General features: G+C 38.7%; 1 protein-coding gene across 3 annotated transcripts in view; it reads right to left on the bottom strand.

The window, feature by feature from the left end:
• Positions 1-13,262, bottom strand: part of nsmfb (NMDA receptor synaptonuclear signaling and neuronal migration factor b) — a 29,592-nt gene that overhangs the window by 8,282 nt on the left and 8,048 nt on the right. The window contains exons 2-7 of one of the 3 annotated variants that reach the window (XM_056257402.1): positions 12,536-12,592; positions 11,587-12,270; positions 11,418-11,490; positions 7,629-7,697; positions 1,794-1,846; positions 87-176 (exon numbers count right to left, since the gene is read on the bottom strand). In XM_056257402.1, coding sequence (XP_056113377.1) covers positions 87-176; positions 1,794-1,846; positions 7,629-7,697; positions 11,418-11,490; positions 11,587-12,270; positions 12,536-12,592 — 1,026 coding nt within the window. Of the gene's footprint in view, positions 1-86; positions 177-1,793; positions 1,847-7,628; positions 7,698-11,417; positions 11,491-11,586; positions 12,271-12,535; positions 12,598-13,262 lie in introns of all 3 variants that reach the window. The other 2 variants (XM_056257399.1, XM_056257403.1) reach the window with 2 other exon arrangements.

Below are 13,262 nucleotides of genomic sequence, written 5' to 3' on the forward strand. Positions count from 1 at the left end.
GACCAATAATGTACATGTACTGAAATCAGAAAAATATACACCATGGCTGTGTGTGTCTTTCTGTGTGTGTGTGTGTGTGGACTCACTGTCTCTGGAGTCATGGAGAGAGTCAGGCTTGACGGGTGTGGGGTCACTCCAGGAGCGGCTGAAACTCTTCGCTTTGCGATCAGCAAATGCTAATAACAAAGCGGAGGAGGAAAGCATCACACACACTGCTCTTCAACACACACACTCTCTGGGCTCTTGTCTGAGGTTGGGATGTGACATGTTTGAGGATTTCTCCACTTTAGGCTGACTACTTCTAAATATTCGAATCAATTTCACTCTGTATACTGTAACACTTATTGATGAGAGAGAGGCGATGTATGCAGAAACTAAGTCACATTGCTAGTTGTATATCAGACAAGAGCATCGGTTTCATCCTTTTGACCAGGGGTCTCATTTATAAAACTGTGCGTAGGATCCTTACTAAAAGTGTACGTGCGTCCGAAAACCAAAAATGGCGTACGCAAACAAATATTCTGACTTATAAAACCGTGTGTACGCCAGAACCTGCGCAGAATACACTTTATAAATCCCAGTCAGCGGAAGATTGTGCGCACATGCGTCTCCTCCTTGAAACAACCATATATGGAGATTATAACGCCTAGTTTTACTATGCATATCCTCATCTGCATATCATTTGCATATGATTATTCATCCACGTGATAACATGTTTAACAGTACAAGACATTTGGAAAATATGAAATACGGATGTGCCGTCACATTAGTTACATTAATAAAAAATAATTTAGTAGCCTATATCCTTGCCTTGTTTTTGAATAAATAAATCAAATAGTGTAAAATACATTTCAGAGAAAGTTTTTCTCAATCTTTTCCACTGGCCAAATAGTATTTTAATTGATTTATATTTTTAATGGAAACAGAAAGACCTTGTAGTGCATTATTTGCACGAAACTATTTTCTCAGACAGTCTGCTATTATCATGATAAGCAATTATCTCTGTAGTTAACACATTAAAACACAGCATGCCAGAGGAAAAGTGTTTGAAAGCATTGCATCCACAACAAATATTTCTATTTATTGAATATAAAAAAATGTTGTAACTTCTCAGTAATGATTTCATGTAATTTAAGTGTCTAACTCCATTAATCAGAATGGCATATTTAATCTAAATGTTTATATCAGAAGTAAAACATAGTTTTAATTATTTAAACTGTTATTGTGAACATATTTCACAGAACACTGTATTTATGATTATAATGAAGATTTACGGTTTTAGATAGGCTGCTTCAGTTTCACTAAAGAACAAAGGGATGAATATTTAACAAAGGGATGGACATTTAAAAAGGGATGGATGTTTGCTTCATGTGATAGGCTTGGTGAGTGAAATTATATTCGTATTATCTTTCTGTATACGGTATGTATAATTTTCTTTAGATTTTCGGTCTAAAAGTGACCAAAAAGACATTTAGCTCCAGCTTACCATCCATGTCGCCAAACTGCTCCGTCTCCAAAACGTGCGTACGCACGGCTCAAAGTTTGCTTAAAGGTGCGCACATTCTCCCGTCAAGTTTGTTTTTTATAGATCACAACCTTTGCGTGGAAACTGGCGTATGTACGTTTCCAGCCCCGTTTTGTGCGTACGCACGCTTTATAAATGAGACCCCAGATGCTTGAAGCACCTGTGACCCCTGAAAATAATTCATCTGACACCATGAATTATTGTCAAGCAATGGCATGTTCACATATTTGCATTGAAAAATCACACACAATTTGCACACACAACTCACTCTGGGTCTTCACCTTCCTGCTGCCCACCATCCTCAAATGTTTCCGGAAGTTTCTGGGATAGAAAGGATTTTCAGAAGCACAGTAGATTGGAAAGAGGTATAAGATGAGAGGGGGAAAACATAAGAAGAATGGGAAATGGAGTAAGAGGAGACAAAAATGGAAATGTTAAACACACTTTCAAACAATCCATTTATACATGGTAGCATTAGCATGGCAGATTACGGACAGGGACGAGTGTTTGAAGTTATACAACAAGCTCAGTGCACTCCAAACAAATCTCCAGTCCTCACTGTTCCTCTGCAAAAAAATAGGCAAACATAAACAGTTTGTCCCAGTTTGACACTGCTTCAGGCTTCAGAAACACATTTACTCATCTGCGTGTCTGTATTTTCAGATATTTAAGCACACTGTTTGATCTTTTAGCTTAAAGTCACCAAGAAATCTAAATGGACATTTCTTATATTTTATGGAATATTGCAGTTTATTATAAATAATTTATCTGTGCAAGTTTTTTTTTTTTTTTTTTTTTAAATCATGTGCTCTCTTTAATCAAAATATCTTTTCCTTCCCCTCTCTTATCTCACTCTTCAGGACAATAATTCCTTCTTTCCATCAAACTGTCACTCACATGAGATCACAGCAACTAGCAAACAACAACAATCTAATGAACCAATCAATTCCAGATGGACAAAATCAAGTCCCATCCAACATCTTTTCTCAATTGAGAAGCTGCTTCATTCGGATATACGTCACAATAGGGAAGATCACAACTTCAGGGGAAATTCCAATCGGAAGTGAGCATCCCTATGCCCTACTCACTCCGAATAGCAGAACATGACCATCAATTATTAAATTACTTCCTTGACGTGACCACTGCATGTTCCCTTCACTAACGGACTTGTGGAAGGGGTCTTCGTGAAGGGATTCAGTTGTTAACTTTCGTTTGGAACGCTCCTACAAATCTCCCTTCGAGAGTGCAAAAATGCAGTTTGGAATTTTCCCTTGGTTTCATACTGACTTTAAATGAACATAATAGAAATCTGAAATGTTCAAACTTAAACATGCAAACTTAAATTAGCATTTTTTTTCCACTTAAGTGTCTTACTACTTTTGAACATACTGTATGTTTAAAATTGTGAATATAAATAGGAAAATAAACTGGAGAAATTACTTTAGTAAAGTCAGTGGCCAAGTAAAATCTGTTTTACATAAGACAGGTCGCCGCCTCATGGAGGCTGACAATTTGTGAGATTACATGATCTGTCAAATACTACTCTACTTTATGGGTGAAAAAAACAGGGTAAATAAGGTATTTTTACAACACCATTGGTAACCAAAAACATTTGATTTTGTGTGATGTAACATCCATGCAGATAGATGTCAGTATAAACACTGTATTGGCCCGTGAAACATAAATGACCTACTTCCATACTATATGGTAGGTACAGTGGCCCTCATTTATCATTCTTGCGTAGAAACGGGCGTATATGTTGGCGTAAGATTATGCTTACACTCCTCTCACCGCCTGATTTATGAAGCTGTGCGTACCTTTGAAATCCAGGTGTACGCAATGCCTGCCCTTGATAAATCCCGCGGCTGAAAACGATCGTCATTAGAATAACACGCCCCTATATATTCAAGTCTCCGCTTCCCCCACGCCCTCATTTTACGCCATAGACACACGGAAGACGGCAAAGAAGAGAAACTTCTCTGACGTGAAGCCGAAATGACCTATCACAATGCATTATTTTACAGCACGTCTTTTGAATTAGCATCTTACAGTCTATGATTAGCATTCAATTTCGAATCACGTTACATGTATTGGGGTGTACAATAGTGATGATGATGATGTGATGTGGAGTACCATTCATTCACATTAATAATTGCATGACAATTTGTAATATTCTTCTTATTATTAGTATGATTTGTATTATTAATGACGCTTTTTGTTATTTAGAAGAAGAATGTCATTATTATTATTTGTATTATTATTATTATTTAAAAGAAGAAGAATGTATTTTTTATTATTTTGTCAGTCTGAATTATTTTTTGGTCATTGAAAGCCTTTCGTTACCGAACTCAGTCCGTGCGCACCTGCCGGGCCAAACCATGAAACGTCAGGGTAAAGCGCACAGGCTCGCAACTGAAGGAATACATATGGCTACAAATCAAATGCTTTGGTAAAGTCACACAAATTAAACATTGAAGTCCATGTTGCACAAAAATAAACACTGAAGTTTATAATTACTATGTTGTTGTTTTTTTTTTTTTACTGTGGGTCATAATATATAATATCTTTTAGTTTGTCAGTGCGTTTTGTGGTGTTGGGAATTGTTTTTCTGCACATTTCCGCACTAACTCAAAACGTGCGTACACCACCTCCTGAGCTGGCGTAGGATTTGAGCGTGCCGTACGCCAACGTCCATATTGATAAATCTCAAAGTCACCGTGGTTTTGGGTGTACGCCAGGTGTACGCTGGAAATTTGGTGTACGCACTTTTGATAAATGAGGGCCAGTATGTCTGAAATTTCATTCATACTATATAGAACATACTTTTTTAACAGTCAAAGTAAATTTCAAACCAAATGTAGTACCTACTATACACACAGTATGTGATTTCGGACACAGCCTTAAATTCACCTGTGGGTACGTGTTACAGTAAACCTTGCTAACAATATGAATAACTTCATAGTGCAAAAACATTACAAAATTTCACTGTGCTTCATGTTTTCATTACTGAGTTCTGGTGACTTTCAAACCAGAAAATCGCTCACAGAAAATTGACTACTACAAACTGCCTCATCAGAGAATGAAAGCAAGTTCAGTTGACCCACTCCTTCAACTGACAGCCTTCCTCCTCTCATTAGCACTCTACACTTGTTCTCCATGCATCATGTCACCATGGTTACACCGTAGTGTAGTATTGTAGAGTAAGCCGTGGAGAGGTAGGTGGCCTTTCCTCATTTGCCAACAAATAATAGAGCAGCTCACACACTCAATGTGGAGCCTTTAAAATAAAGGAGAGCCGGGCCAGGGATGAAATAATGAGGCAATTTGGCTTGTACAAAAAACAGGATCAAAACCGATGGCCATATTGTAGAGTAAGCATTTTGTTTCTGCAGTCATGATGCAGTTGCACAACACCACAATATTAAAAAGAAGCACTGCGGCCTAAACCAGTAAAATATACTGCAGGAAAAACTAATATTCTTGCAGTATGCGTAGCAGAGGACATTTTTTTACAGCATGTACTGTACTTGTGCCGCTATGAGCCTCTAATCAAATTCACCAACATGAACATTTTACAAAAGAGAAAAGGGCTTTTTTTTTATATCGCTGTTATATTTGAGATGGCTACAAAGAGCATGGTGACAGTGCATCTGTATAGTTGTCAGAACTGCTTTTCTTCTTATGTCCGTCTTGCTGACAACCTTCTAAACTGCTGTCAAAGTTAATGTGCCGGCTGAGAGGGAAAGTGCGCAGATCTTCATCAAGTTTCAAAAATAGAAGCGCGTATCAAGAGAACTATGAGAATCATTTTTAATTAGACGCTCTAACGATCTTAATCCTCATTTGTGAGCGAGCTGAAAATAGAGTGATCAGTCAGATCGCCGGATTGTGACATGTTGATCCTCACAGAAATGTGTTGAATATAACAACACATTTCTTAAAAAGCAGAGCCATTAAAATTGGGAACAATAGAAACAGCTCAACGTTTAAATAAAACAACTGTGCCAGAAGATTTAGAGCATGTTCTACTTTTTTAATCTGATGAAACTCAGCACAATTAAAAATACTATGAGCTTCAAGGGATAGTTCACTGAAAATGCTGTCATGATTTACTCACCCTCATGTTGTTCCAAACCCATATTACTTTATTTCTTCTATGGAACATAGAAAGTGCTTTTGAAGAACATATTGTTCTCAAAAATGACGATTGGGGCTGTCAAGCTTCAAAATGATAAAAAAGGCATTCCCTCTTTGATGTGTTCAAGAGAAGTAGATATTCTGATTTGTGAATGAATCACAAAGCAGAATGATGCGTTCACTAATTGAACGGGTCTAATTCAACTGTGAAGTCAACTTATTGACTCAGTATTCAGTTACAGTAGGTTAACATCTCACAGAGTAATATTATTAGTTAATAAATCAGCTTAAATGTTGGTATGTCCATCACACAAAGCTACTGTATTAGTAATGTTTCAAAAGACTTGGAATGCAGCACACAAATCAAATGGATATGAATGCATAAAAGGATTTTGTCACCATTGATTGTGATTGCATGGAAACAATGGACCAAGTTATTATTATTATTATTATAAAACTGTATGACAGAATAAAGACACTCTTAAAGGTTTTGAAAGACATAAAAGTGAGTAAATGATGGCATAATTTTCATTTTTGAGTGAACTAAACCTTTCATGTGCAGTTGTTTTGTAATCCTAATGGATGGAACCAATTATCTGCAACCTTCCCACAGACACAGGCTTCTACAGTAATGTTGTTGAACAGCGTCATGGGATCACTGGAAAACACTAAAAGCTAGGAAAACACTCACAGTCTGCTCTTTTTTTCTGTATAATAAAAGAGGAGCTGAACTCTTTTACACATTTGCTGGGAAGATGAAAACCATATCTGTCCTTTCAATTGTCCTACACATTAGTTCTCTCTAGCAATTCTGCATCATGCTGGGAAGACTTTTTTGATGATTAGGTTTTACTGGTGAACAAATGTTTTTAAATATGTAAGCCAATTCAACCAGGTGAAATGAGATTTGCTGTTGAGTTATTCATGGTGCAGATGGCATTAGTGTCCTGCGTGACACTAGACTGATAAGTGAAACTCCGAAAGTGTTCAGTTGTCAGCTGTATCGATTAACACACTCCAGATACTGCACCTTTGGTTATTCGACTGACCTATTGATCCAAGCAGCCAAACACAGAGAGAGAGACACACACACCCAGGTGGTTTGTGTGTGTCTGTGCATCCATCAGGTTTTGCTTTAATTTAAAGGCAGTAAACCTGAAATCACTTATATTGTGGGGAACAGCAAATGGCTTAGTGTACATCAAAAAGAAATTCTAATGTAAATGTAAAAATTCATAAAGGTTTGTGTGAAGGGTTAGGTTTAGGGGTTTGGCAATAGAAAATATCACTAGCTCTGCATTAAACCAATACAAGTCAATAGAAAGTCCCCACCATTGGGGTCAGTAAGATTTTTCTAATGTTTTTGGAAAAAAGTCTCCTATGCTCACCAAGGCTGCATTTATTTGATCAAAAATACAGTAAAATAGTACTATTGTGAAATATTATTACAATTTAAAATAAAATGCTGTGCTGCTTAATATTTTTTCCAGAATTCTTTGATGAATTGAAAGTTTAAAAGAACAGCATGTATGTGAAATAAAGTCTTTACTGTCATTTGTGATCAATTTAATGCAACCTTGCTGAATATTATTTTCTTTAAAAGAATATTTTATTTCTTATTTTAAACTTCATCTCACAAAAACTGGTTTTATTTTTTACTCTAGCGTGAAAACTGGCTTCTGCAGAACTCCCTGGGTTTAGATCAATAAAAAGCTGCTGGCTTTCTGCTTGGTAAACCTAGTATCAGAACTCCACAGGGAAGTGTGCAAAAGAGGAAACAGTTCTTCATGTGTAGTATGCAGGATCAGAGTTTGGACTTTAAAGATCTGATGCGATACACACACCATAATACTACAGTAACACAGGACAACACAAAACACCATCTTTCCGCTGTCTCACTCTACGTGTGTGTGTGTGTGTTTTGGGAAGGGCCGTGACACAGGACATTAGGGCCATTAGACAGTACCTCTCCATCAGTGCGGTGGCCTCTTGCTCTCTTTTCCTCCTTTTTCTCTCTGCAATTCCACGAAACGCCCTGCTGGGACCGGTCACAGTGTTATAGGTGTGTGTACAGGGAGCAGTGCAAAGGGAAAAGTCTAGAGTGGCCACAGAAAGGTTCAAACCACAACAGGAGCTGATCACCACCCACAGGTCAAAGGGACACGACTACACGCACGTTCACAAACTAAACACTACGACCACAGCAAAGTCAAGTGTAACAGACACTCAGTCACCAACCAGCACAGAGAATCAGTTCACAGAAATCTGTAACATCTGTGTGGGAGTGGTATCATATCTAGCACGCTTCTATTGTTTTTATATAGCCATCATCACTGACAGTTTATGTTAAATCAAACTCCTGTCCCCAGTATGAGGTTAATGACAGCCCAGAAGCTACTTTCTGACAGTGCATGTGTGCATTTAATTGCATGTGGATGTGTCCATGTGACTGCATCCTGAAATCCTTCAGAGCCTTGACAGATTGGTGACGGTCTTGGAACACTGCGTGCAAATCTTGATGAGTGACTTTTCTGGGGTATACTTGGGCTATATTTGTATATTTTGCATGCAATATTCAACAGTGATGGCAGCAATCACCATATTGCTCCTAACAGGGACAGTCTACAGTTTTTTTTCAAATTTGTTAAAATATATACAACTCATTATAGTCAAAATACAAGCTTTGTTCCAAAATCTAGTCAACAGTCTACCTAGATCTTATTTTAGAAGACCGTAGCCAGGCTCCCGACACGGAAGCTATTCCTATAGGTAGGTAGGTACATTATGCCGCTCTCTCTAAAATACCTTGTTTTTAGATACAATTTAAGGCCGCATTGCAGATGAAGATGATAGAAATTTTGATTATAAATATATTTCATTCAATATCAAAAAAGTATTGATAAATAATTGAAATTGTATTTTTTATACATTACAGTATATTACTTTGTATTTTTTCAAAATCAACACAATTTAAATCAATACATCATCAATCCCATTTCCAAAATGTGTTTTTGTCTTACCCTGATTCACTATGGTAAGCCTATTATATGCGTTTATATTTTAGACCTAGCGGGATGGTTTGCGTGTTAAATTGCATACATTCATCACTCCTGTGCGTGTCTCGTCATATCCGTAAATAGAGAAAAGTTGTTCCTTCTACTTTGATGCGGGTATGGTGTGGAAGTGGCATAGGTTAGTTTTCACAACAAGCGAGAAAGCTTGAAATGAAGTACGCTAAATCTTTAATCTCCGGGTAATCACAGGAGAGTCTGCTGGCAAAAAGAGAACATGACCGAACTCGTAATAAAACAAGAATCAACATTGACTTGGCTTTTCAGAGATTGCGGAGCCGAGAACTGAGGTATTTGAAAGTAAAAGTGATGCGGAGATGGCGTTTTTATTACTCAACAGGTGAGTAAGGTATTTTACTGAACAGATACATTTTCATATGTAGCTCTCTAACAGAGTTCAATGTAAAGCATTATCTATTGTAAAGGCTCTTTTCATTATGATTGTTGTAGCGCTGTGCTGGAATATATTCTCAATGAAGTACCGTGTCTATTAAGGGGTATAGCTACAGTACATCTTCAGCCAGTCAGCTTGAGATCCTTTCCATCTACACTGGTTATATCTCTTAAGCCTAGTAGTACATGTTTTAAGAGCACCATATTCATCTGCACAGTCACACGGAGCCAAAGCACAACCAAACAATGTTCTTCCGCAAAATGCATCAAGTTTTTTTTTTTTTTTTACACCACTAGAGGGCCAAAAGTTACATAGTGTGCCTTTTAACATCAGCATGTTAACATGAAACACTGTTTATAATGTTATGGTTATGTGTCATGTTGCATTGGTTGCCTTAAGATACATTTAGAATACATTTGAGTTAGGCTGAATTCAGTCTTAGTCGAGTTCAACTTTACTCCACATACTGCTGATGGATTTCTGCACTTTTATCCAGATCAGTCGCCTATGAGTTTAGAATGTTAGGAATGAACAGTAACGCAGCTTTCTAGGTTTTGGAACAGAGCATCAGTAACTAATTTGTGGTTAAAACATGGGCAAAAAAAGTGGTTAAAGTTCAAAGGTCAGGTCACCATAGTAGTACAACAAACAAGGTCTTTCTCCTACACAGCAGCTGAAATGTGAGTAGCGATGACTGATATTGGTATATCAAGAGCATTATGTGTGCTGTATGAGACAGAGTTCCTCCATAACTTCAAACACTCTGTCCAATGCTGGTGGAGTGAGAGTTAACACAGGACAAGGAGAGGCGGCAGCACAGAGGAGCAGAGGGTGGGGATGGAGCGGAGTGTTGACTTTTTAAAACAATGGGCTAATGAGAAAGGAATACTCACGATATTCTTTAGAGCCAAGGAGAAGCAAAAGAGAAAAGAGAGAACAGTGCTTTAACCATCACAAGAAAACACATGAAAAGTAAAAAGGTAAGGTACACAGTAAATAGAGTGTCTTTCAAATATAAACACTGGGTCAGGTCTCATGAAAGAATCACCAAGTGCTTTTTCACCACCTATTATAGTCAAATCACAAAATGACAGACTACAGCCAAACATTTCGCACAAACTGAAATGGTTCTAAAGTGAAAGTGTTGATTAGAAACCAGGAAAAGGAGGGAATGAATAAGTGAGAGGAGAAAATGAATTTAGTAGTTGCAGTGCACTTGGTTATTCGACTTAGGGAGTGGGTGGGAGAGCAGAGTAAGGTTGAGGGGGGGAGACAACATGCATGTCGGCTGGAGGGAGACGGACTGCACCCCAGTGGGGGGGCTCAGCCAGTGGGCTCTGTGATTAAGACTTCTGCCCGACAGGTGAAAATTAAGCAGTCAAACTGAGCAAAAGCATCTGTGCACAGAAAAGAATGAAGCCTGAGTTCACTCGACTCAAAAGTTGAAGACTAAACGAAAGAGAAAGAGGGAGAGAAAGAAAAAGATGATAGGATGGGAAAGAAAAAGAGCTAGGAAGAGGACAAAGAAGAGAACAAAAAAGGCAAAGAGAAAGGAGAGTGGGAAAAGGAATGGAAGGAACAGACAAATGGAAAGAGGAAGAGAAGGAGAAAGAAATTGAAAGGAGGTTGGGAAAAAAGAAAAAGAAAGAGTAAGAGATTAATGAAGAGAGAATAAGGGAAAAAGAAGAGGAAAAAAGAGAATCAAGATGACAAAGAAAGAGAAAGAAATGGAAAGAAATAGACAGAGGAGAGGAAATAAGAAAAGGAAAAAAGATGAAAAGTAAAAGGAATAGAACAAAGACGGCAAAGAGAAAGAGGAAGGGAAACAAATGGAAAGAAAATTTAAAGATGAAGAAAAAGTGACAGAAACAAAAGGAAGAGAGAGAGAGGAAGTGACAGATGAAGGGGAAAAGAAAAAAGGAACAGGATCAGGAAGAGAATGAAGAAGGTAAAGAGAAAGTAGAAACGAAACGGAAATGGAAAAGAAAGATGAAGAGACAGAGAATGTGAAAGAAGAAGGGAAAAGAGGAAGAGGAAGAGAATAAAGAAGGGAAAGGGAAAGGGGAAGGGAAACAGTAATGGAAAGAACCGGAAAGGGGAAAGAGAAAGAGAATGGAAAAGAAGACAAATAAAAAGAGAAAGGAAGGGAAGGAGAAAGAGAAAGAATACTCCTGTCCTCCCACATGCATGAGTCAGGATAGCTTAAATTATATGTCTGCTTCAGAGACCAACCCTACAGAGGAAGCCAAAGGATGAAGTGAGAAGTTTGATGAAATGCAATCCCACTCACGCTTGCATGGTGGTGGTCGCAGTCTGAAAGCTAAACATGTTCTCTTTAGGGAACCAGCTGTTCGCGTGATCCTCTGCAAACAAAAAGAGCAAAGGTAGCAGGTATTGTGTAAATCTCAAAGTCAAAAAACCAATTAACAGTCATTCAGTGATCGTGATCTTCTCCTTACCTCGATCTTCAGAGGACACACGGTCCTCACTGTACATTCTCTCCAGCTTCTTGTGCTGTTTGCCACCACTGTGAGGTGACGTCTCAAGGTCCAGAGAGCGCTGGCTCTGGCAGTGTGGGCGAATACAGGCAACACAATCCGGCGTGCAGTCCTCTCTAGACCTGCTCCGTCTCGACCCCCAGTCCCTGATGTTATGGGCACTACCTGAGCTCTGCAAAGGTTGGGTCAGAGGTGCATGGCCATAGTGATGCTGGTGGCTGGGGCCGTTGTTTCCACGATGGTGGCTTCCTCGATGATGGCTGCTATGTAAATTGGAGGGAGCATTGCTTCTTGGCGGGTCTGTGGTCCTCTTCAGCACCTCTAGTTCCAAACTCTCCTCGCTTCCCTGGCCCCTGAGCATATCTCGCTCCCTGGTGATGGTGTAGACACGTGCTGGCTTCAAAGAGCTTTCCGCACGCTTTTGATTCTGCTGGTCCTCAGAAGAAAGGCTGCGTTCTACGGAGAGACGACGCTTGGAACTGGTTTGAAGGGGTGCAGACTGGCTGTCTGGCTGAGCCTCTTCTTGACTGGGCTTGACTATGAGAGTGTGTTGGGAATATGGCTGGAGGCTGTTATTGTTGTTCAGTCGGTTGATGTCAGGGGAGTCTGTATCTTGACCAATGAAGGCGTCAGACAACAACTGATCTGGAGTGAGACATAAATAAACCCAGAAAAACAGATTTTTCATCTTGTCTAGGCAAAGACAGGGGCCAATAAAGCTCTTCTATAATGATCAATTGAAAAATGACTGGGTGAGTGGTCAGAGGTGGAATTAATGTTAAACATAAAGAATGATGCTTTGGCTAATGTAAGTATTAATACACTCAAGTACTTCACAAACTGTAAAACAGGTGAATATGAGGAGACAAAAGACAAATGAAGGTAGGGCATGAGGTGGAATGAACCTAACCTGCTCCGTTGCGGTTCTCAGGGTGTGTGTGAGAAAGATACTCTCCAAATGCTCGAGCTGCTCTGCAGAGAGACAAACAGAAGACCAAATCAGAGCATGGAGATACAACTCTCGGTCTTGATATACTTTCGCATGCTGATGCATTTAGATCTCAGTAGTTATTCATAATCCCTTTGTTAAATCTGATGTCACACAAACAATCACTGTTTTCGGGTCCAAATGCTCTTTCAGATCCCAAAAGCAAACAAAAATGGTGCTAAAATACAGCCACATTGTGCTGTAGTACTACCAAAAAACTCATGATGATCCTAACCATTATCTCCATACCAAAAACTCAGTTGGCCAGAGATTCATTTTCTTTTCAGATATTTATAGAATTTTTAAAATACTGGTGTTTGGGACACTTGTGGTGGGCTGTGAATGAACACTGCTTGGACCCGGAAAAGTATTTGATGCGTCATGACTTCTCAAGTAGATAGTTTTTAATTATAATATTACAAACGTCATCAATATTTCACATCCATTTCAATGGACCTGTTCTATAGCGTTACACAGAGACATTTACAGACCACTAACTTTATCAAGCAATTTTAGATTCTGCTCTTGGCCACTACTAATGCACTTGAGCTTTCCATTTAAATATAACGTCTGCATTTAAATATAACGACTCTGACCATATTTCTCAACTAAACACTGAGATGTGCAGTCAAGACTCAATACTGTTTTT

Source organism: Rhinichthys klamathensis, unplaced genomic scaffold, assembly GCF_029890125.1.
Source record: "Rhinichthys klamathensis goyatoka isolate OS25496 unplaced genomic scaffold, OSU_Roscu_1.1 h1tg000137l_1, whole genome shotgun sequence".
In the NCBI taxonomy this organism is placed as follows: Eukaryota; Metazoa; Chordata; class Actinopteri; order Cypriniformes; family Leuciscidae; genus Rhinichthys; species Rhinichthys klamathensis.